Source organism: Carassius auratus, chromosome 3 (assembly GCF_003368295.1).
Source record: "Carassius auratus strain Wakin chromosome 3, ASM336829v1, whole genome shotgun sequence".
Classification (NCBI taxonomy): Eukaryota; Metazoa; Chordata; class Actinopteri; order Cypriniformes; family Cyprinidae; genus Carassius; species Carassius auratus.
In genome coordinates, this window is record NC_039245.1 from 6771999 (window position 1) to 6797757 (window position 25759).

General features: G+C 36.3%; 2 protein-coding genes across 2 annotated transcripts; both read right to left on the reverse strand.

Annotated features, from left to right (window-relative positions):
• Positions 1–530: 530 nt before the first annotated feature.
• Positions 531–3771, reverse strand: pyya (peptide YYa). Its single transcript, XM_026200184.1, has 4 exons — positions 3583–3771; positions 2772–2959; positions 1382–1462; positions 531–862 (listed from the first exon to the last, which is right to left on the reverse strand). Exons 2-4 carry the CDS (start codon positions 2957–2959, stop codon positions 838–840), a joined length of 294 nt encoding a protein of 97 aa, XP_026055969.1. The 5' UTR covers positions 3583–3771; the 3' UTR covers positions 531–837.
• Positions 3772–21177: 17406 nt separating this feature from the next.
• LOC113041582 (heat shock protein 30-like) lies at positions 21178–22068 on the reverse strand. Its single transcript, XM_026200197.1, has one exon. It carries the CDS (start codon positions 21939–21941, stop codon positions 21294–21296), a length of 648 nt encoding a protein of 215 aa, XP_026055982.1. The 5' UTR covers positions 21942–22068; the 3' UTR covers positions 21178–21293.
• Between the last annotated feature and the right edge of the window lie 3691 nt (positions 22069–25759).

Sequence of the window (25759 nt, forward strand, 5' to 3'; positions counted from 1 at the left end):
CTCTTTAAATGTTCTCTGCTAATTTACATTACGGTGCAAGGTATGCAATGAAAAGATGCAGTTGCAGGTTCAGCAGCAAAAATGAATATTATTTGTTTAATGTGTTATATAAATGTATAAAGAAACAGTCGAAGCATTTAATAAATATTAGCTAATAATATAAGCGTTATGTGTTAACTGTTATTCCTATAAATTGCTGTTAAAAATGTAACAGTTTTTTGTAGAATGAGACATTAGCTCTGACTTGTGGTAAAAAAATAAATAAAATAACAAAATAAAATAAAATAAAAATTGTACAAATAAATAAAATGTAAGTATTTTGCCGTTCACGCTATGCTCTTGACTTGTCTAACAGGGCTCTTTTTAATTTCACAGGAGGGACATCTGCTGGTCATTTAGAAATCTGCTTATTAAAAAGAAAACCAATTAAGTATTGAAAATGTACTAAGATATCATTTTTTAATGACTTGTTCTTTTTCTTTATGGCATACGGTAAAGCTTGTTCAAAAACCACCAGAGCAAAATCAATCTCCAGATTCAACCAATAAACTTTTAATCACATAATTGACATGGTACAAACAAAACTCATCATTTCTGCATGACACAATGAAGTTTACACACAGCCTATACATTTCCACTGATAGATCCTATTATAATATATTATGTACAGTTGTTAATGAGATTTGTTCTGTGCAGATGAAAGAAAATAGAGGATGTATTTAATAAAGAGGTGGATGAGGTTGATAGTAACTGGTTCACATATAGTTGTCTGGAGGTTTTCTGTGGGAGGCACAGGTGGGCTTATATCAAGACAGGTGACACGGGGGTCACTGGACTTCACCACATATAAGAGTCATCATATCTGAAAGAGATAAATATAATCAATAAGCAATCAATATTGCTTTTTTTCTGACATCAATAAGACATTTTCTCTATTCACTGTTTTCATAGATACTATTTTCTTCATAACGGTGTAATGTCTGTCAGGGATTTACAGTTTTCAATTAGTAAGCACAGTGCGATTTCTTCCTTTTTAAGGCCTAATTAGGGCTGTTAAATGTCAAGGCCTTTCAAATATTCATTGTGCGTCATGTTCCCGAACCCACTCCCTTCCTGACGGACAGAGAGAAAAGAAGCCAGGGATCCCATCTGTCCCCTGATTCCTCAACAGGTGTGAAAAATTCATGAGTTGTTCCTCCTTGCTATTAACACACAACCCATCACCTTTCATGAGTGTGTTCCTCGAGGATTTAAAAAAACTGCATTTGCCAAAATACTTTAAGAAGACCATTTAAATCAGGAAACAATCTTATAGTTGTAAAACAAGTCTGTTATTAGTTAACATTAAAATAGCAGTTAAAGTTAAAAGAAAGACTCCCACCTTGATCTCTGTTTGTGCTCTGTGTCATCTCCGAACAGCAACTCAGCCATCACATCCTCCGAGGTGGCCCTTTTTCCATACCTGGATGTTAGGAATATGACATTTTATTTCCTCATCACTTCATTCCATCCGTGTAGCTTCGCTGGGAACATTTCAGTATTGAAATAATGATCTCAAATTGCTCACACAGTGGGCTCATTGTGGTGCGTGAAAGTGTCTGGAAGTGAAAAGAACTAGTCAGCCCACTTTATCTGTCAGACACCAATCACTGAATACAAACTGTCTTTTCACCCCAGATGTTATGAATCTAATTTAGCTGTTAAATGTTTTTTGACCACTTGACAGCTCAATGTGCTTGAGACACGTCACCTAGAAGATCTGACACTGATCACACAGACGAAAGGTACAAAGCCTCTATATCTTCAGACAAAACATGATTGTCAGTTCTGAAGAACATTCAGTAGTATTGGAGAAAAAAGTTTTAGTATGGAGCTGAGACAAAATTACTAGTTCTTTTCTCTCAGAACAGCATCTTCAAGACGAATAGGCCTACACTGAAAAACATCTAAAGTGCTCCGGTTTTGGCACTCAAATCCACAAAGCAATTTCATGCTCAGATCCCTCTTCGATAGATGCCTACAAGCAACATAAATGAGTTTGAGACCAAGCTAATGTTTTAGCTATTTCTGAAACATGAGCTAAACAGACTCTCACTTGCTCTCCATTATGGATGTCAGCAATACTTTGTGAAGAGACCAACATTCATTAAACGCAGTCGTGACAGTCTTGAACCATCATGTCTGTTGGTTTTATCTTAGATATTCATCAGAGATTTTCATTTGGACTCTTACTGGTAAGATTTAAGGTTCTTTGGTGGACTTGCAGGGTATTGGAAAGAGACGAGGCTGACATTAGGTACTCTCTTGGAATAAACTGGAGTTAAAGTATATTGTGTGGTCAAAAAAATATTTACTGTATTTTTTTTATATTGGAATGTCTCACTCATTGTCTGAGTCCTAAATGTCAAAGGCCTGTTTAGAAGACTATAAATATGTAAATAAATGTAATCCTCTATAGAGCAGGGCTGAGAGAAACATATGACAGATGAGTAGCCTATTCAATCTCAGAGGTTTCTCTGAGGTGCATCTGTTTGGGTTTTATCACTCAAGATTGGTCATGCAAAGAGCCTCTAGCCACTAAAAAGTGGATCATAATGCAATTTCAGCAACCTACTACAGAACTTGGACATTTTTCTTGACATATTACTGAGAGATGGTGCAAAGAGGAACATTGTTATCATGGTCACCTGTTCGAGGTCCGAAGTGTGGGGTGGTAAGAATAATTTAAGCAAACAGATGCATTTGTATGATACATAGCTTGACGTTCTCACCGTTGTCTCGTGATGAGGTTGATGTAGTGTCTCAGCGCGGTGTAATATTTGGCGAGTTCCTCCGGAGGAGCGTCATCTCCGGGATTCTCTGGTTTGGGCGGATAGGCGTCCACAAATGTCCCGAGACACAGGAGCACGCAGAAGAGGACAGTAGCGATGACGGTCCAGGGTTTCAGCATGATGGCCATCTGAAAAATAAAAATCGCATTTTTCCCCCTTCCATTAACTGATGAACATGAAGACTTATTGTGGTTGCTTTAAATTAAACGGCCTTTTATAAGAAGTCTGAGCAGATCAGAAAAGTGCTAGCGCAACAACAGGTTGAAGAGAAGTCACGACAAATACAGTTTTGTAATAGTTTTGCAAATGTAGCTGTGCACATTCACCTCGACGGCAAAAACTCAATCGAGATTCAAAAACACTAGATCAAGGCTGAACTGCATTAAGGAACGAATCAGTTTAATTTGTCTTTAAAACCTTGATTTAAAAAAAAAAAAAAACTTTTTATGAAATAGAATAATTATGGATTAATCAAATATATTTTTAATGTTAATCTAGACTCTCGAACTTCCTCCTCCTAGCAGCTTATTAAAAGTAGTATGCGCGTCTAAGTGATTGCTGTCCATGGTGCTGAACGTGTTCGTACTAATACAAATGACACTGAAAACATCTTTTGTATCCGACATATATTTTACAGCAATGACAAAGCCTAGATTTTCCAATAAAAGCCAAATTTAGCATCTTTCAAATGTTAAACACAATTTGCATTTTGCACCTCCACATGCAGAACGATAACCACAAGACAACTTACTTTCAGCAGCCAAAGAGTTTAGGAACAGTTATTTCTCTGGAGCGGAACCTTGAAGTTTCTTGTTTCAGTGTTCTTTTTTTCTTTTCTTTTTTTTTTTTGCGTCTCCCGATTCTTAGCGAGGTCTTTCAGAAATAAGAAGTTGTCCACTCACGGATCTTTCTATCTCGTCCGCTCCTCAAGCGGTTTATATACGGCGCTGCGCCTTGCGTAAACACGAGACGGGCGGTGGAAGTGACAGGAGCTCTGCCCCCAGCATCACATCCAACGTCAACCATGAACACATTCGTAATACACCTCACGAGACATTTTCATTAAGATCATTAGTGATGTTCAGCTGCAGATCAATTACCTGAAAGTGAGACGTAATTTGAAATGAATATCAAACATTCTTTAAGCTTACACTAGGCTACATTATTTTGCACATAGCATTATTAATAAAGTTTCTTATTATTAAAACCCCTGTCTTTATAAACAGATAGCAACAAGTGTCTGTCAAGTAGAACTTTCATCTAGTTCAGAGTGTCTTGTGTCAGTACGAAGTTTCTGATGAAAGGAATTGAGTTTGATTGGCCTTCAATAGAAATAGTAGATGACGCTCCAGAGATTGATTGCAGCGGCTAATCAAAACTCAGACACTAATCGAGCAATCAAATATAATTCTTGCTTTTTCTACTCGACCCTTCATCAAATTAACAACTGATTCTGAGCGAACAGAACAATAAATATCTGTTTTAGGCTTAAAATCAAAGTTAGGTGCTTCTACAGTCTTGTTAGTCAGCGATCATTTCCCAATGATTTTAGGAATAAATGATGGGTAGGGCTATGTTCAGGGGTAGGAACTGTGTTAAGTCTATATTTTTGGGAAATATTGTTTATCCAGGATTATCATTGTTGATCCAGGAACATTTCTTACTTGGCAAAATCACTGCGACCTCCATAAGATATTAAACTCAGTGTGGGAATTATACAATGGCTTCTCTAATACAATGAGAAGGTGATGATGTTCATTGTCTCATACAATAATTTGACTTGTAAAACAAAACATTAAAGTTTTATATGAACAGAATTAAGTGACATATATTGACAGTAGGCTACTTCATGATAGACTATGTGTCATCTTACCGACCTAAATTGATCATGATTTAAAGCTCGACATGCTGTTGTTATGGTTACCACCTCTTCTGAACATTTGCGTCTATTTCACTACAAATGGAAATCCTCGCTTTGTAACCAAACTTGTAATCTTTTAGCATTTACACACACGTTTGACAATCCTGTTGAAATCTATAGGTATTTGTATGAAAACGTTCTTTAATCTTCCAGTTCAACAAGATACAAGATTATTTGCAGTGGCTGGAAGCCTGGATAAATGAAAACCGACTTCGGAAAAACTTAAATTAAATATGATCTTGCATAATGGCATGCTCATTTTACACAGGTGTCACTTTGCGTCATATTTGCATTTAGCTGCTTCTTATGTTCCATGCAGAAAATGTACGTACCAACATCATTTGTTACCGGAAATGAAGAATCTGTAATTTTCTAAAAGATACAGTGACATGTTTGCCTATGTTCATAATTAAATCACTAAGAGGATATTGGTTAAAAGAAATGAAAGAGTTTCTGTGGCTCCTGGATCTATAATAATGCATCTGATTTCTTCTGGTCCCTTGAGGCATAAATAATCAAACTTGTTCCCAACAGACTGATTATGTTGCAGGAAGTTAATACTCCCAAGAAAGCTTTGTGAGAAATCAATTATGTCTTAACTTGATGTGTGGTTTAGTCACATTGCATGAGAAAAGAATGAAAAAACAAAGGAATGATTCATAAAATGAGACTCAAATGACTTTTAAATGACTTGAAGAGATGCAGGACAACAGCAACTAATGACTGAAATCATATGGTTTATTACTGTTATCTGGTACTTATTATGAATTGGGAAAAAAAGAAAAAGAAATTGCAATCATTAATCCTGGGTATTACGCTTTTTAAACAATTTTATATGACTATTTCTTATTAACTGAGCCTATACGTTTTTTGCTTAATTAATCTTGTATAAACTAATTGCTGTAATTATAAAACTTATAGCCTATTTTATGTCATTATATACCAATGAATCATTGCTTTAAACAGAGACAGTTAGTAAAGTTTAATAGTTGGCAATGGTGAATACATTTTAGTAGTGCTCCACACAGTCAGATAATTAACAATACGATACCAAAAAAAAAAAAGAATATTTGTATGCTACAGACTTTAACATGTTCTTGGTTTAAAACTTGTGAAATGTGGTTCTGAAACAGCCTTTGCAAAGTCCGGCTGTAGTTTCTCACTAAGAGTATCATTTATTTCATGCAATGAAACTGATATCATCATCCAAATAGTTCAGCTCTACATGTGTCATCATCTTTATTATCCAGAAGTACTAAAAAGGTCAACTAATATCTTACTCATTGTCACAACAGGCAGTGATGACTTCTTTCAGTCCTTTCAAGTTGTTGTTGGTTCATGTGCACAACGTCATGATACTGGATTTAGTCTTGGGGCGGCTGACGTGGGCTGCTGTCTTGTACATGAGCCCTTACAGGGAGGCCCACACCCATAAGCATCCAAATCACCCTATCACAGCGCAGGAGACGTCAATGGGGCTTGCTCATGCTATCTGCTCTTCCTCAGCTAGGTGATGCTGTTCATAAGCTCCTCATCAATCGTGGTTTGGAGGCATGTTCAACCCCCTCGAGGTGTTATCTAGTCACTCGAACTGATGTACCAACTCCGAGACCCCCCCCCCTCCAAAAACTCACACTGACTCAAGAGGAGTCACCCACACAAAAGACTGAGTATATGCTGAATAGCAAAGGTTGTGTGTCATGAGAAGATATTTTTCAGATACACATATGTGGTGGTTTCTGTATAGTCCTAGCTTTTTTAATGCAGCTTTTGGATGTATTTGTTGCAGAGAGGTCCTTAATAATGATTTTTTATTATAAAATTTGCACTTTTTGTCAAAGCAAGTGCTTCGAAACATTTAGCTGCGGTGCTCATGTGGAAAGTACGATTCGAGTCTAGCTTATGACATTTTCTGATCAGCCTCCCCATTATTAGCTATGTTTTCTTCTGTTAAAATGTAGCAAAAAGTAAAATAAATGTATGCTTTTTATGTCTTACAGCCTACTACCAAGAAAAAAATAAACATAAACAATAAATAACTATAAAGATATCACATATATAATTAACAAGTATGGTCAAACGTCCCGACATTACCTTTACAAATTCAGAATTAGTATCTTAACAGTCTAACATTTTAAAATGTCACCCAGTATTTGAATGAATGTGACAGTATTTCATTTGCAAGTGCAAGAGACAATCAAATTGCTAACCTATTTCTTGCCTTGTGAGAAGAAAAAATGTCATCCTTCAACATTTAAAGCTTCCAGTTGTTAATCAAAAGATACTGCCAAACCTGCAATATCAAGCAATCTGACTGAAACATCCAGGTACAAATTGTATTTAATAGCATTCACATGTTGCGATGCCAGGATGTCACATATCCCATCTGGCTCTGAATCAGTTATACAGTACATATTGTGTGTCAAAGCAGGAAGACATATTCCTTATAGGCAGAAAGAGATTAAAAAGGATATTAAAGTGTTAGTATTTTATTCATCCAGATGCTTTATTAACATTTAAGGATGGTTTGATATGCTGATAGGGCAATATAAATGTTTTCACTTCATTCATTATTCAGACTTTTGTGTTTCCAGAAGTTGATTTTTCTAAACACTTTTTCTAACCACAAGTGGCTACAAAATATGCATGAAAGAAAAGGTCACAAGCTAAATGAATGAATTATAACCTTGTTAACATTCTAGTAAACCAGTGTTCCCCTGGTTAAGGTCAATTATACTCTCTTAAAGTATAAAAGCTTCTTTTGGCAGCTCTTCTACCATAAAACTGTGCTTCATTTGGGGCCATCTCAATTCATTTAATTAAGTCATTACAGTACATTAAGCATGTCACACGTTAGGTTACACATCTACATTTGCATTTCTTACAGTTAAGAGCTCTACTTTTTACAATGTGAGTGGCTCTAAAAATAACCTGAATAACATTTTGGAAAATTCTTGGAAAAGCCTATTTGGAAAGATACACACACAATCACGTCATAAATTCCTTTGACATGGCAATATAATGTTAAATCTAACCGGCTGAAAGAAAGACTTAGATAAACCCATGGCTCATGCGTCTAAAAGAAAACTCACTCTGCACTTGATGTATGATGTATTTGTCATTGAATGACATTGGAAATATTATAACAGCATTAAAGGAGGGTGAAGGAAATATAAAAGCATTAGTAATATACCTTACTATAGATTTGCATGTTTCGACAATAGCACATGACTCACAGATGACAGATATGACCATGAATTGTAAATAAATCCTTTCTTCGGTGCACTCATTTGCCAAATACAAACAAATCAGGCACCGCGACATCCCATGTATTACTGTATCATCTGGCTTTAGTATCAAGCTGTGGCTTATATAACTTCCTGGACAACTCGAAAAAGCGTGATTTCCCTCCCTGACAAAGAGACTCATCAGTTTGTTATCTAAAAGTAATCAGCGCTCTGACTGAATGCCACATACAAATATCATTGTATGTTAAAACTGACAAAAGTGTTACAGAATGGGCTGCGGTGACTCAGTCTGTGCCTGTTTATTTCACTGTCCGCCTCTCAGGTTTGTGTCACATAATCGACTAGCCTTTTATTAGCGCAACAAAAACTTTGACGAACTGCCTACTAGCTATCTACACAAATCCCAAATGTCCTTTTGATTTGTTGAGGAATTGTCGGCGGGATTCAAACCCCTAAAAACTGCAGGTAAGAACCCTCTCAGACAGCTTACCCTCTCAAAAATGATCTTCTGCAACAGGAAGCATCGCTATTGAAGTATATGGTGGGTAAATATGTTATTTTATTTCTCAAAAGCATATTTTCACAGTAATAGATTTCAATCGGACATAAATATTGCTAAACATTAATTGTGATTCACATGAAATGACAAATTAAATCAGTACTTATTAATATCATCATGATATAGAATCGTTCAATAGGTTCATACGCAGCAGTTGAGTCCCTTTTTGAAGGGGAAAAGGAAAAGAACTTGGAAGAAGCTGCTTTTCTGTGCTGGATGGAGCCGTCACACCTGCGGTTGAGGGAGTAGGAGAACATGTGTAGGGGGTTAGCCGGCTCTGCGTCATAACACACCCTGCAGACGCACACTGTCAGTCACGCAGCCTTCTGTCTTGGCAACTGTGGCTTTCCTGCAAAGATCTCAGGTGAGCAAAAACTGCATAGACATCTGGTTTGAAGAAAAGAATAATCAGTTCTAATCTGATCCATTGAAATGACAGTACAAAAACAGGTTAAGACAAGAATGCAAATAACTGATGACTTTGGTGTCTTCAAATAGCTTGTGAACTGTGTCACTTTTACAGGCAATGAAAGTGTTTGTTTTCCTGCATTACTTTCTGTTCTAGTCCTCGTTCAACTCTTTGATTATTCATAGTAGGAGCCAGTTTGAATCTGTGAAGTCTGTTATTGTCATTCTTTGCAAGAAATCTTCTGACACAGTTTGTCATGTGGCAGGAAGTGGAGGGAGAAGTGGCGTCATTAGAAAAAATCTTTCTGATAAATCCTTATGTGTCAATGGGATTGACGTATGCCGACCTGAGAATCATTTTCTCTGATAATATTTCAGCAGTGAAGTCATGTGCGTTTCTTATCAGCTGTTTGAATATGAATCACTCATTTGATCTAATTTAGTTTAGAAAAAGGTCTGAAACTGTTTGTGATTCAGACTGATTCATTCAGACAGTTCACTCACATTCTGAATCATTTGCAATGGTTTCTCACACTGTAATAGTAACAGGATATTTTGTAAGACAGTAAAAAAAAAATGTAGACGGGGTGGATATTTACCTGCAAAACCATTATAGGAAATAAAACTTGCAAATGTCTTCACTGCTTGCATGTGCAGTTTGTAAATGAGTGTGCTTTAGGCAAAGATAATTTATATCCATTTATATCCAAAACAGTAACTATTAAAAAAAGTGCATCAAAATATGGGTGCTTTTTTTTATTTTTTTATGGGGGGCCTGTACCCAGTATTGAAGAAACTCTAGAAAAACCCATGGGTGACGGCAATGAGTTTTTATTGGTAAATGCTTGTGCTTTACTGCAAAGGCAACTGGTATAAGTGCATTTCTATGAGAACAATTATCTGGCAGTAGACCACTGGTGAAATCTAAGCAACGGCAGGATGAGTGAACAGTCACTCCGAGCGCCGATGGCAGAACAAGTTATGAAGAGAAAGTGAGACCTCAATAACACTGACTGACCCCATATGAACAGTGGTTCATCATTATTCACCTGCAGCCCAAGAGACTCAAACTATATGATAATATGGCACTGACTCTGTGGATACAAAGCAGGTAATGTTTTGATTTGTGGCACAGATTTCCTTAGACTTGCTTTATTGTGTTAGGTTGACAAATTGGGCCGTGAAAGGTATTGTATTGGTATTGGAGCTCTTGCAGCCACTTTAAAAAACGCTAGCAACACTGACCAGCGAGTCATAGGAATCAACATAACTGCAGTATATCGGGTCTATGAAGCAAACGCAGCTCAGTGAACTGAAGGATGTAAGGACACCAATGGCATCTGAACTCTCTGTGAGGTGACCACAACTGAGGTAACTACAGTTTTTATCTCAGCTCTCTGGTGTGGTGGTTGCAGCATATCTTGATTAGAGAACTTGATCAAAGCTGACAGCTCCAACCGAAGCCCTGAAGGCCTCATGCAACCTTAACACCTGTGGCCTGTTCAATAGCACACTCATGAGTTCATAAGCATCCCCCAGCCTCAAAGAACCATCCCTGCAAACAGTGCACTGAACCATGAACTCAAGTTCAGCACTTCACTCACTGGCCACTACGACACTACTGAGATTTTATGTGTGTCAATGAGTTCCAGAATACCCAAACATAGAATATATGAAAAAAGAAAAACAGAAAAAAAATAACAACAATAGAAATACAAACACTGTGACACACTGGAGTTATATAGGGACCCATTAAACTATTTGGACACCTAAGCCACAGATATGAAAGAATGATTCATTTCTTAAAAAAGAAAGAAACAAACCATACTTTAAAGACATCTGACAAAAAGTTACTTCTAATTATGAAACAATACATATTGTTTAATATAAAACACTTAATGGTCAACATTAGTAAAACCTGTTAATAGTAAATTAGATTTTCACAAGTCCTGGACCTGATGCTGGTTCTGGGTAGTTTTTTTTTTCTTTTCTTACCGATTCTTCTAGCACTGTAAAGCAACAAATATTGGAAACAAAAACTGCAATTTCATTGCCAAAAGAAGAGGAAAAAGAGAGGCCTTTTTTTGATGGCTTGTTAAACTAATGATGCTTAAGGAGCTCCCAGTGGACGCACTAGTAAGCACAGTGTATACAAGAAGCAACCGCTCAGAAGCAAAATCAGCAAAGCATCAGCAGTGAAGCAGACCTCGGCATTGTGACATTGGTGGCTTGGCCGTCGCTAGGCTTTTTAGGGGACTTTAGCCCCCCCCAAAAAAAAATGTATGCTCAGCCCCCCTAAAAATTTTGCAATTAGCTCCGTAAACTGTACATGAATCTGTGATTGCCACAGTCCCCTTTAAATTTCATACGAAAAAGGCATCAGATTTTGGCTCAGCATAGAAAGAGGATGGTATACAGAGGTATGTAGGCCTACGAGAAATGCAAACAGTAAAATGTTGTATTTGTACAGTAAACCGGTGTGTGTGTGTGTGTGTGTGATCGAGAAGACTATAATTTAGGATTAGTCTAAGAATATAGCTTATTCATTACTCAAATGTTATAGCCATCTACGCAAGTAGCCTACAGTGGACTACCACAATAAGCTTAGTAGGCTATATTACCATACCCTATTAGTCAAACCTTGTGTGTGTATATATATATATATATTATTATTATTATTATTTTATTATTATTATTATACCCTCATTGGGGAATGAGACCCCCAAAAATGAAAACCCTACAATCACTGCTGATTGTTGGCAATGGTTAGATGATCTATAGGCCTGCGATGCTTTTAGGAAACACAGCCCTCATCTGTTAGATCGTTGCTAAAGAGGTATAATGGTTAAGGTCACTGCAGAAGCAGGAATTATTGGGAATATAATGAAAGGATGGCAAGAAAAAAATGGCAGAAGAGCTGAACCCATTTCATACAGGCAGGTTTGATTAAATAAGCTTAATCCAAATTCTTTTATAATGTAATCATCTTTTCTGCATCTCTGCTTGACATCACTGCAGTAGCAAATCTTACATCAACAGCAAATCGTGACAGAGGAAATCAGACTCATTGTTCATCATTTCTAGAGTGCCATTGGTACATGTAAAAGGAAAAGGTTAACACAGAAGATTGACAGCGATCTTTCCCACATATGAGAATAAAATAAATATTGGTCATGTCTTAATTTTCCAATCTGTTATCTCTGATGAGGAGGAGAAGATAAGCATATGGAAATGTTTGTCAAGCCATGTGTTCTGAAGATACAAATGTGATAAAAAAATATATATAAATCAAGATTAACTCTGAATATAAAGCTGGGGGAGAACACAAATGAAATACAGGAGTCTTAATTTCATGCATAATTAAGAAACATCTGTTGAGCACAAGTAGACTATTCACAACAGTACATCAAGAAAACAGTATTAACTTCTTGAAACTGGTGGGAATTGAAAGATTCTTGTGTCACATGAATTGGTAAAAAGGCATATGCCAACAATAAGCAGGCCGATATCATATAGTAGAATATTTACAGTTATAATTATGAGAGATAATAATCAGAAAATAATATTATTATTTGAAATCAAAAAGTCTTTGTGTAGAGTCTATAGAGACTGCACTGAAATCAGCTTCTTGTCACAATAAACTGGCAAAACACAAGAGAAGACTCAAAGCAACTCTAGATGTGATGGATGATGGGCTTGCAGGCCTACCACCCAGATGCTGTGTCTGTCCACGGAAGAAAACATATGGCTTGAGTCTACTGCCAAGAGATGAAAGCTTGGTCCTATACCCAACAGAAAAAACTAAAACAGACACTATTATTATTTGTTTTACACAAATGTAAGTGCTCAAGTGTGTTGTGCTTCTATCAAATCTAATTATTAACACAATAAGTAACGTGTCCCTTTGTGTCTTTGAAATATCTTGAGTTTTACAGCAGATGTACTGTAGAAAACGGACACAGTATCCAAGGCTTGACTTGACAGATCAAACCGCAGAACTTGGTTTGACAGTCAAATAGTTTTATTAAGGACAAAATATGAGACTTGTTTGTAAGGGGCTTTGCCATTATTACAGAGATACAGAATTGGGGCATTTGCCACAGCCAGACCAAACATTAAACTCTCTTGATCCTAGACTGTCAGTTTTTATTGCCTTGTTTTTGTTCAGGTGAGAGGGAATTAGACGGTTTCCATATTAGAGGCCCTTTGAAAGGATTCCTGCTTGGTCTGCCAGTAAATCACTAACTATTGACCTCGGCCAACATTTCAGACAAGCAGATTATGACTACTAAAATAAGATGTTGTTCAAGTGTTGTAGTGCAAAGATGGTTTATGGGAGATTTCCTAATTTAAGGGCACTTTTGATGCCAAGGTTCATCTATGTTAAAACAACAGATCTGATCCGCTAAAAACCAAGAGGATCATCTTGATTAAGTAAAGTCTAATGTGATGATGTGAGTTTTTAACATGTGATTTTAATAGTATTTCTCACTTATGAAGATTAATTGTATAAGACCTGATGACACAGCAAGTGATAAAAATGACAGCTATTTAAAATTAAGAAGTGTTTACTGAACACATAAATACTAAATTAACTAAAATTGTGATTTTTCTTAAAGGTCCCTGTACATATATTTGATATTAGTAATGTTTGTAATGATGTATTGTGCACATTAGGTTATTTATTTAAGATATATTGCATTATTTTAGTCTCATCTGTGTTTCTCAGATGGTGGTTTGTGTTTGTGTGTATGACCCTGTATACATCTATACACAAGTATTTGCCATTTTTTATGGCTAGCTCACTTATGATTCATTATGAGAGTATATATTTATCTCTTCTTATTCAATACATGTCATAAGGGGATTCATCTATAATGAAAACTCCCTTTGGCATCTTTAGAGAACGATTGCACATCTGTATTAAAATGCTTCAGTAAAAATGATTTTAAAACACATTATGGTAGGTGTCAGTCACACAGGACATGTCATCTTTAAATTAGAATTCTCTTTAACATACAGTGGGCAGAGTGGATGCTTAACAGTACAATAATACTGTTCCAGTCTAATATCAATAGTAGTTTTTGCTCTTTTTTTGATATATTGATACAATTGTGCCAGTATTTCCTGAAGGAGGGAGTAAATGATGACACCTGCGACAACAACTTCTATTTAACTTCTATTGAGCCAAAACTATCCTGCCCCTGGCATAAACAGGCCTGCAGCAACATTTTAATTACTGCTATTTATCTTGGCAAGATGACAAGGCCAGGCCTTAAGTTAGACGAAACACATTACTTTGTGTAAGCCAACTAAAAAAAAACATTATTCAGTCCAGGGATGTTATTTTGATCTATTACACAAAGCTTTAAAAGAGACACAGATTTTCTTGGAGGAAAATATTTTCTTCAGCTGAAAAGAACAGCTTGCCACTTAAAGAACTGCATGCTTTTGACATACTCAGTGAAAGTGTGATGTTGCACGTCAACCATGATTATAGTCACGAATCATCTACCACACCAGCCTCAAATTCCATGTGATCTACCATTGTTGTTGAGTTCATATTTTTCTATCCTCTCAATGTTTTTTATTCTATTAGAACGATTGCTGACAAAAATGTGAGGCAGAACAGATCTATCTGGACTGCTGTGGTTTTATGTTGATTGGAGCTGTTTTTGAGTTCAGCATGTTTTCTGTGAATTAATTTAGTCGTTTAGCTATATTTGATTATACAGTAATCAGAGTGAGTATCTTCATTTAAAAAAAACATCTTTAAGCAATAACAAGACCTTTTTTTAAGGTCTGATGAAGTAGGACTGTTATAGTTATAGTCTTTGTCCCCCTTAACCTCTGGAAGGGGTTATCAACTTCTTAGATTAGGTGGTGCTATTTGATTACCCTATTTGGGGGCTCCTGAGTACACATGTCTGTTGTTGAGGAGTGTTTCTGGTGTTCTTGATTGCTCTCAACGCTGCCCAAGAATGTCAATTAAGTAAACTAGCAAATACACACATTAACATTTACTCTGTAAACGGTGGTGTGTTGATCTCTAGAGAGGAGATCAATTGGATTTTTACAAATTTATATTTAAAGGGCAAGTGCAATTAAAAGTTTTTGAAAATTTGCATTTGTTTAAAAAAAAAACCTCACAGCATATTTAGAAGAACAAGGCTAGTTTTCACACTTTTGAGCCAAAAGTCCAATTACACAAATGCTTGTTGGTTTCAAATATCCAGTTCATTTTTTTTTTAATTTTTTTTTTGGAATTCAATCATCAAAAGATTTTATTTCAAATGAATGCTGTTCTTTTGAACTTTCTATTCATTAAAGAATCCTAGAAAAAAGTATCACAGTCCTCACAAAATATTTGAACCAGTTTAACCTAATAATAAGAAATGTTTCTTGAGCAACAAATCAGCATATCAGAATGATTTCTAAAGGTCAAGTGACACTGAAGACAGGACGGATGATGCTGAAAATTCTGCTTTGCCATCACAGGAATAAATTACATTTCAAAATATATGAAAATACAACATGGGAGATCATAAGCAAATGTTAAAACAAAGAATAATGTACCACTTCCTTTATGTTCATATAGTTTCAGTTTGGACATCTGATGCCTAATCTATAAAGTTGATATAATTCAGGTGGCGTATTAAGCATCTATCAGGTAATGCCAGAGCAAAATATCATCCGGGTTGAAACAAATGTTTGCTATTTATCAGGAGCACACTCAAGCAGGGTAATGCGAGCGCTCAGAGCAGTGGGTGTCCTTGTGTTGAGATATCATAATCATCACAGATGTGCCGTGAGGGTCAAGACCTGGGCAGACGCTTCACTGAACCACCGGACAAATCAAATCAGTGCACCCACTGCCAGGGGAATATATCTTTATTACTAGTTTATATCAATCGCAGAGGAGACCTTTCGGGTTTAGACACGATGGACCACATTTTATACTGTCGCCCCATGACACCTATTGCTTCAGACTGTCACGGACCCTCATAAAGGCGAAACTGCAAAATGATCTAATTCAAACCTACATGACTCTTCACCACAGCCGATTGCCCCAATTATTTTTTCCCCATCCCAAAATGTGAAACACTCCGGGGGGGATCTGAACAATTTACTAACCTGCTATTGATGCTGCCATTAGTTTTTGATGTTTAAGCCGCCGATAAATCGAAAGAACAGAGCACATTTTCTTAGCTTCATCCTCTTAGTTGTCCAAGCTGGCAGTTGGAACATCTAATACGTTTAGAGTCATTAATATTAAAATGAGCCTTCACCACTGATCCTTTAATGAGTTCAATCTTTTTAGGATTAGGTCTTTCTGTTGCTCTCTGATAAAATGAACAAACTTTCCAATGTACTGAACATTACCCTGTTGGAAAAAAAAAAGATTAAGAAAATAAATACATAAATAAAAATAGCTTAAGCTAGTTCGCTGGGCTTAATGGTCTCCCAAACTTGTCAGACTTGTCTGTTGGCTGGTTTTATGGTTTTTTTGGGCTAAAACCATCTTAAATATTACTTATTTTATCATGCATTTCAAGAACATGTTAATTTCAGTGTTGATTGTGTCCGTTTTACATTACATATCACATTATATTACTCAAGGTAAAATCTGTCATATTAAACATTCCCTTTCTTTTCCTTTTTTTTTAGCACACTACTGCAAGCTACTTTGAGGTTGGCTTAAAACCGAGATTGTGACCGTGTCTTTTCTTCTCTGTTGTGACATACATTCAAGTGAAATGGCTTTGTAGATCTGGAATCGGATCGTTGTTTGCTAAATGTTGCGATCTCATGTGATTGGCAGGTTGCTGAAAGAGAGAGGTTATTGTCCCACCCTAACGATATTAGAGGGTAATCCAGAATCAGTGTCCAGAATGGACAAATGATCAAATCACAGGTAAACAGCCCAAACAGGCAACAAAGCAGGGGAAACAGGCAAGGGATATTCAGGGAGCGTTCAAGGATTCAAAACCCAGAGACACAGGAAACAAGGGGACTACTCAGAAATGCAGCAGACACTAACAAGACTTGGCAAAGACACCGGAGAATACACAGGGTATAAAAAGGGAGATACAAACAGGGAAGCAAGGGGGAGGAGCTTATTAAACACCATGGAAACTAACAAGGGGAACCATGGAGGCAAACAAGGCAGAAGGGACAACCGCTGATGAGACCTGGCAGTGGTGAGAGAGTTGTGGGAAATGGAGTTCAGGACAGAATGGCACTGGAGTAGTGAGCAGTGCCCACTAGTGGATGTACAGGACACTACAGCTGGTGATGGTGAAAATACCAAAACCCCTTGGTTTATTTTTTTATTTTATTTTATTTTTTTTTTTTATCAAGCACTGAAAAAGGGGGAAAGGATTATGCACAAAATTAGGATAGCATTCCCTGCGACAGCCCTGGGTTGGACCGTTGGGTAGAAGAAATATATGAAAACCTGTGAAAGCCTGTGTGGTATTGACATGGGTGTAGTTCAACAGGATATACAATTTTACTCTCATATTAATTGTTAAATGTATGCAAAATAGTGGTTATGCGTTGATGCGTTCTGAGTCTCGTCACTTCTGATTTAAGCGGTTTGCATATGCTTTGTTAAATATGAAGCAGTTTTACTCAAGATGCCTTCAAAGTAGATACCAGTGATGATCATAACCAATGTCCATCACATATGTGGACTGATATCTAAAAGTTTATCATTTGTATTCTTTTCACTAACATTTAGATATAAAAAATGAATAAATAATCAACAATAAAAATAGCTAGCTAGTTAAATGGATTATCTTAAAAGTCCATAGATATCGCTATTATTAATTACAGCTGTAAGCACGTTCTCCAACAAGCAGAAGCAATGAGACCTGTTTTCCGGCTTTGACGTTCGACATATACCTTTTCAAAATACTTCCTAGTGACAATTAAAAAAAAAAAAAAAAAAAAACTTAAACCTTATATTATAAAAATGGCACAATAGGACAATACTGAACATTACAGTACTGCCCATAAAACAGACTATACATCTTTTTCTCACAGCCTTGGTTTTTTTTTTTATTGTGTTTGCCTTAATTAAGGTCTATTTAGGTCTATTTACTTAATATCTTGACGTATACACTGTTTTGTACATTTATTATTAAATCTAAAAAATTTTCCATTAATTCCATCAGATTCCAATCTGCTGAGAAATAGCACACAGAAAGAAAGAAAGAAAGAAAGAAAGAAAGAAAGAAAGAAAGAAAGAAAGAAAGAAAAAGTACCGCAGAACATAAAAGATATTTTGAAAACACAAAAAAACACTGTCAAACACATATTATCAAAAAACAACTCATTTTAATATGTTGCATGTAAATTAGTGTATAGTCGTAGTATCTTGTGTTGTCATATACTCCATTATAAATGGCTGCTTGTTCACAGGTAATCCTGAACCTGCTTTCAAGGAACAAACGACTCAAATCACCCGCACCCTTTCTTTACTGAGCAACTCACTTTTCTGTCAATGCATTAGCCATGGATCACAGGAACCCAGTTTCAACATCTGGTGTACCAGTGCTCACCAAGGTTAAACAGTCTGGGATTTAATGTCAGATCTTCAGACCATCAAGAAGAAATGACTGAGAGGAGGAAAGAAAGCATGTTTTGAAAAAGATTGATGCCAAGGCACGGGGGAGTAGCTCTATCGGTGCATTGGTGCAGATGACACCGGCTGCCGAGGGAACAGGTCTCCTCTCCCGGAGGCATTGAACTGCTCGACAAGACACTGGACTATCATTAGCGCTGGGTGGAAACGGGATCAATATTTACCCGCTGGTGTGGGTCTCCTTACACAAGTGATTGCCCACAAGGACTGCTTGTCACTGTTTGAGTCATCTATTGTGCTGGAGGCCACACAAGACCATTAACGTTTGTGAAGAGGATTGGACAGAGATGTGCCTCAGCTGAAAGCACCCATTAAAAAGTTGTATTTAAGTGTAGCTGTAAACACCCCGTCAATGATATCAGTGATATTGTTGACACACTGTAATAAGGAGGCAACATCATAAACAGGTTATTTGGAGAAAAATGTTTAGGGGCCATGTGCAAAAATATTTTCTAAATCTGCTGTATTTAGAAAATATTTTTGCACAATATTTTTTCAAGAAGACCACATGGCCCTAAACATTTGTTGTATATTCATGTATTGACTTCTTTTTTATTATTATAATAAAAGATTAATATTCAATTGTTTCTATTTTATATTAAGACAATTATATTTAAATATTTAAATATAAAAATGTTTGAAAAATACTTAAAATATGATTAAAATATTTAGTATTTTATATGATGACTTACTAAACTTATTAAGAATGACAAGCTACAATGACACAATTAGTTTGTATTTATTTTTTAGTGCAGGACATACTATGCTAGTTGTTAGTGAAGATGGGAAATCCAGTTCCATTTAAGCTCAGTATCACTTTTGCCCACCCAAAGACAATTATGTGCTATTTTATCCTCTTGCCAAAAGTCTGGTAAAAGCAGTGATCAATGTCAGGCAATGGCAGGTGCTGAGAGAGGACATGAGCAATTGCCTTTATTTTGTAACTCTCTTTCTCTCTCAGACCGAGACATTATTTAATGGGAACCAGATCAAACATCTCTATGCCGCTGACATTTAAATTAGTCCGGAGACATTTGTGGTTTCCCTTGTGCGCTTCCTCCATCTTGTTGCCTGAGGTTGCACACATCAAATATTAACCACTGTGTTTTGTACCTGTGCTGAAGCCACAACAAATGATCTCCCTTAGGCTGAAAATGTCAGAGAAACCTTTACAGGCTTTTATTTAGCTCCTCCTGGGAACTGAATGTGATGGCAGCATTTGGCCTCTTCATCTCATGATTTTCTGGTATCAAATTCCCCTGCTGTCCATTTCAAGAATACCATTTATAAGCTAGCTGACTGTTTCATCCGGAAGCCTTTCATCTCTTGAACTTTTGCCCTCCTGCATCTCGGATGCCCTGCGTTTTTCGTTTGATAGAAAAGATTCCTGTGTCCGGTATAATGTGAAGAAATCAATTACTATAATTGTAATGTGTTATGAGTAGGTTACTATGGCTGGTGGTCACAATGGGGGTCAAGAAATTAACATTAAGGCGTGTAACAGACAAACTGGCCTATCAGTCTCGTCTTCCAAACATTTAACTCAAGGGAAGGTTTGCATTCCTAATCCACAAAATCTGTAGGCTACTCCTTCCAGATAGCTCTGCATTTAGCTATTCCTCAACACTGCATCTCACGTTTTAAAACGGAACGCATTCTGTGTAAATCAGATTTTAAAACCATAATATATAATAAATAAAAAAGAAAAGAACTGACCCAGAGAACCTTTAAAAGGTGATCACTTCAGTTGGGCAAGAAACATCACAACATAGCTACAATGAGAAAATAAAAACAACAACAACAAACAAACACTGACTAATCTAAACTAGTTTTCGAATGCATAATAAATAAATAAAGTTTAAATAATGTGTCTATAGCGCCATCAATTATATTGGATGGTTGATACTGTACTTCTCTGGAAATAGGCTAAATTCTGTTTCACAGACATTTTAAGTCACTTAAAATTCTGCTAGACGAAATACTTCCAGAGATTGCATGTCCTGATGGATCTTAATTGCACACCTTTATGGAAGCTGCTTTATTTATTTTTTTCTTAGGCTATACTTTAAGCCTCTCTCTCAAGAAAAGTCTATTGTATTACTAAAATGATCTACATTACAGCACAAACCACCACCACATTCACTAAACATAGAACATGCACAAATAAGTGATGTCCTATTCTAGAAACATACCTGCATATCAGTGATTATGTACATCAATTAACATACCATAAGAAAACTGAAAATTGGTAAAGTAGCACTCCACATCGACAAGAATGATAATGCCTAGGGACTGTAAATCCACTTTCAAAATCTAAGGCTGATGATATGGGGCAAAGTTTTGAGCAATGTTGCTGGGTCACTTTCAATTTTACCCTCATCAGGAAACTAGGTGAGAGACGGGGCTCATGGCTGATCTAAAACTATCCAGACAGACATTTGTTACCCATTTTCAATGATGAAGTGCCCAAGCAACATTGCTCAAAAAGTTGCCCAATGTATCACCAGCCTTAATCTTTCATATCTCAAGAAGACATGAATAGATCTGTGCATGACGTCTTAATTAAATTAATCTTTATTAAAACCTTTTTAGAACCAATAATTTACAGTCACTTGAAGCACATCGACGATTCATGAAAAATAATTGTACAGTGTATAATAGGACATCAATCAGTTTTTTAGTTTGATTTCTCAGCTTCATCCTGCATTTTGTTTGTTCTGTCCTTGTTGATGGGGAAATCCAGGGATGTCCTGAAGCGGATGGGAATGATCTGCTCCTCTGAGGACTTGTCTCTGGAGTCTGGTGACTCGATATGTAGAAGTCCATCTTCTCCGAGTGAGCAGGTCAAGGAGGTTGGATCCAGGTGGTCGGGAAGCTGCACAGCTTGAACAAATCCTTGTGCCTGGGCTTCTGCGCCATGTGTGGTGCTGGTAGATGATGAAGAAGTGTCTATCTGGGCATGCTTGCCAGCCATCACCTCCAGGCGCCTTCCAGATAGTGTCACAGTGACATCTTCTGGAGAGAAGCCTCGAGTGTCCAGAGTTAGAGACATGTCTCGCTGTTTGTTCTGATCTGTGTTGATCAGGCTGAAGAGCCTGGAGAAGGAGCTCTGACCATCTAGACTCTGGAATAACTCATCAGTGAGTTCATTCAGCAAGCTTTCTCTGATCTCATTCCTCAGGTTCTGCATTATTTGGGCTTTATGGGTGAGGAAATCTTCTTTAAAGCTGGAAAAAGTCATACTGCATCTGGGCCACAAAAAGTGGGAGTTTGCAAAGAAAAGGTCATCCATGAAGAGGCTCTCGGTAGAAGACATTGCTCTCATCTGTTGGTCTGGGTGGTGTTGTCTTGAGGGCTTATCTGTGCTCTCAGAAGTGTGATCTGCTTTCTTCAGGTCCCTTCAGTTTATATATTTCTCCAACAGGTGTCTAGAACCTCCCTCCACTCCCTTTTTACATCAGTGAGATCATGAATAAAAATTTGAAGCTTCAAGTAAACAGGAAATCCAACATGCTCATAAGGCTAATTTATGGTTGTAATTTGATTAATGGGTTGGTGTCACTTTTACTTGTCCCACATCCGTCATAGGCCCTGGTGTCCAATTTGGGATTGCCCACCGCCTCCTTTGTCATGCACAGAGAGTGAAGTCACACGATAAATTTACACCCTATGTGTATGTGCATGTCAGTGTTTATTCTGTTCTTACAGTATAAGAAGCTGCTTACCGTATGCAGGAACTATGCTGACTGCAGTCATGATTTCATTTCCTAAATGCCAGATATATGTATATATTGTATATATTTATATTTTTTATTGTCAAATTGAAAAAAAATGAAATAAAATACAGTATATAGGAAGATAATACAAAGAAGAATACAATAAACCTATTATTATTTTAAAAAAGCTTATTTACTGGGTGCTTAGATCAAAACATTTAGTTGTAGGCCTATTCATTAACATTTAAATCTATAAATATTGTAATTAGTTAGTCTATTTTTAATGGTCTTTGAAAATCATTTTTATTATACTGAATATCTGTAATGGTATTTGAATGGGAATGTATAAAACTGACATAACATTTTCTGTTCACATAAAAGTAAATCATGTGAAACAAATCATATGCTGTCTAATGCTCCAAATGTCAAATATTATATGACAAAGGGCAAACTTAAACAAATTTGTTCAAATAAATTAACTTCTAGGAGTATTTAGAACTTCCTTTTTCTTTTGAGTTCACAAAACTGACACTTGTAATGCATTACAAATTACAAACAAATGCATTGTAATGCATTACAAATTACAAACAAGTTGGCATTTACTGAATTAGCTAGATATAGTTAAGTCTAGTTAAGTTTTAACCAAAAAAAAAAATAATAATAATAATAATTATATATATATTTATAATTATATTTTATATATATATATATATATATATATATATATATATATATATATATATATATATATATATATATATATATATAGATAGATAGAGAGAGAGAGAGAGAGGTTGAGATGTCATAGACATTTTAAATTAAATGTTGCTCTTACACAAAAATTTCAAAGTGAAGAGCAATTAATGTATAAATACAAAATAATCGTCTGCTTGTAAACTTAGAATTTCTTTAAAAAATGGATTTAACTGATTAACTTAACTTTTATAACTTTTTTTTCTAACTGAGGTTTACAGGTTTACAACATGGACCTTGTTTGTCTTTTCCATATAAGTCAATTTTCCCCCTCACATTCCCCGTGAATGAGGGGTTACCCTGTGAGCTAATCCAAGCGTCTTAGGAGAAGAAGGAAGAGCAAACAGCTATGTATATTTAACACAGATATAATTACCTATGACACAATTCAGGCTTATGACACATTTATTCAAGGAAATACCATTTAACCCTGAAATCGAAATGACTAAATCTAAAACAATTAAAGCAAAAACTATTTCATATATCTGTATAAATATATTATTATATATAACTTTTTTAAATAATTTTTCTCAGTGTCCATATGACTAACTTTTTTTAAAGTACAAACATGTCTGCTTATTATTTAGTTATTTTATGTAAATATCAAATATCTATTGTGAAAATATTAAGCTTTCTAAAAAAAAAAAACGGCATCGAAAAATTAGTACTGTATGTTTGATATGTATCAAAATAGACATTAGGCGGCGCTGTTAACCAAGTATAAAAGCACGACCTTTGCTTTTAGTATGTCCCAGCAGGGAAGGTTTTTCCCTCTGTTCACATAAGAGCGAAAGAGGAAATCTATTAGTCTGACAGCTCTCCCAAAAAGCCTGGCCACAGCTTCTCCCCTGAGACCTTCTAACTGACGGCTTGCAGGAGGAAAGAGCGTAGTGATGGGGGACAGAAAAGGAGAGCGAGAGAACGAAGCGGAAGTGGGAGTGAGTTGCGGGAAGAAGACGATATGAATTAGACTGCAATTAGCTTTGAAGATTAGATTTTGAATTAGCTATTTTTTTTTCCTGAACACGTTCAGATTATAGCTTACCGAATTGAAACAAGTCAGCAAGTGTTTCATCTTGACAGTCAATGTAATAGTGCTGAGACAGAGCAATGAACTAATGCTGCTCATTGTAAGGCAAGGTCAGAACTGTAGGGATTCGGCGCTTAACCTTCAAGGCCTACGGGCAAGGGCTTACCATACTAAAAGAGCAAAAAGAGACAAAGGAGGGAGACGGAGGAAAAATGGGTGAGATTTTGTTTGTCATTTTCAAGCAATCTCTGAAATATGACTGCAGCAGTAACGCTGTCTCAACAAACGCATAAGTCATATGTCACACTGCACTGTTAGTACAAGCATACAAAGCAGCTTAGCGTCAACTCACTGTCAGGAACACCACAGTATGATGATCATGAACACAGCAGCCAGTGGATTTTGAGCACAACTGAATAAATATCATTTGCCAGTAAGTATTGGTTTAAAATGTGTCTAAATAACTTGTGTTTTTGTTTGTATATTTTATTTCAAATTGTGTTTTTATTTAATTGCTATTATTTTAATAAATAAAAAAAATATATATGAAAATCAAGTGTAGATAGAAGCTAGGGGTTATATTGGAACTGGATTGGGACATGATCTTTTAAAAAATAAAGCTATTAAAATGGTTTCGCAGCGATGCCACAGAAGAAGCAACACCCTGATTCTTAGAAGAACCTGCTCATTTCAGCAACGGTATCTTTTCTGCACACTGTGTTTTGAAGTTGTAAGTGACACGACATACAATCTTTAAAGAAGCCAGGAAGTGAGAGGGGTGAAGACAGGAGCAATGGGTTTGAGAGTGAGGGTGGTGAGTGTTCTGAGATGAGACTGCGGTGACTGCCATTCTCATACGTTTCACTTCCTCTCGTGGCCAGCCTTGTCACGCAAACCTCACTCTCAGCTCATGAGATAAGACAGTCAGCTCTTTTCTCCAAGACCTTCACAGTTTTTCATTTGACTTTGAGGTTCAGCAGTGTGTTGTGTGAACCAGGTATCAGAGCAGAAACAGCTGCCTCTAATTTACTCTTCATCTGTACTCAAATGTTTTGTGATGTCTGCTTTTTTTTTTGGATTTATATTCATAGCATGTTTCTATTTCTAGGTCTTTTGGGTTGTTCCTTGAATCTGACTCACAATCATGTTCTGCAGTTTTGAGAAGTTACTAGGGTGTAACAGGTGAAAAAGAGGAAACCTTTTTTTTGTAGCACTGTACAATAATTTGAGTATAATAAATGACATGTAAAACGATCCAACAAGATGATTATGTTTTCTAAGAATTCAAGTTAAAATAATGACCTGCAAAACAGAACCTTGACATTTTAAACCCTCATTTACTATTATTTATTTTATATATACCTTATCATATATATCTCACAGTTTTGGCCTCAAACTATAGCCACAGTAAGTATGTACACATACACATACAGAGTAAGATCTGGTCTGGTGGCTGTAGTGGTCTCAAATAAACCAGCTGCTGTCTAGAGCAAACCCTCTACCTCTTTCACTCTTAGAAATATAGCTTAGACACTCCCCTGGATCCCTAAACTATTGTGTGCATGTAAATGTGTATGACTGAAAGAGTCAAGACAGCAAGAAAGAAAGAAAGAGAGAGAGAGAGAGAGAGAGATGAATAGAGGA

Coding starts and splice junctions, on each gene's coding strand:
- pyya (XM_026200184.1), bottom strand. CDS start 2,959: ATGGCCATCATGCTGAAACCCTGGACCGTCATCGCTACTGTCCTCTTC. Junction 1,463..2,771: donor AACCTCATCACGAGACAACG/GTGAGAACGTCA, acceptor CCTAACATCCAG/GTATGGAAAAAGGGCCACCT. Junction 863..1,381: donor GAGCACAAACAGAGATCAAG/GTGGGAGTCTTT, acceptor TATCTCTTTCAG/ATATGATGACTCTTATATGT.
- LOC113041582 (XM_026200197.1), bottom strand. CDS start 21,941: ATGAGAGCAATGTCTTCTACCGAGAGCCTCTTCATGGATGACCTTTTC.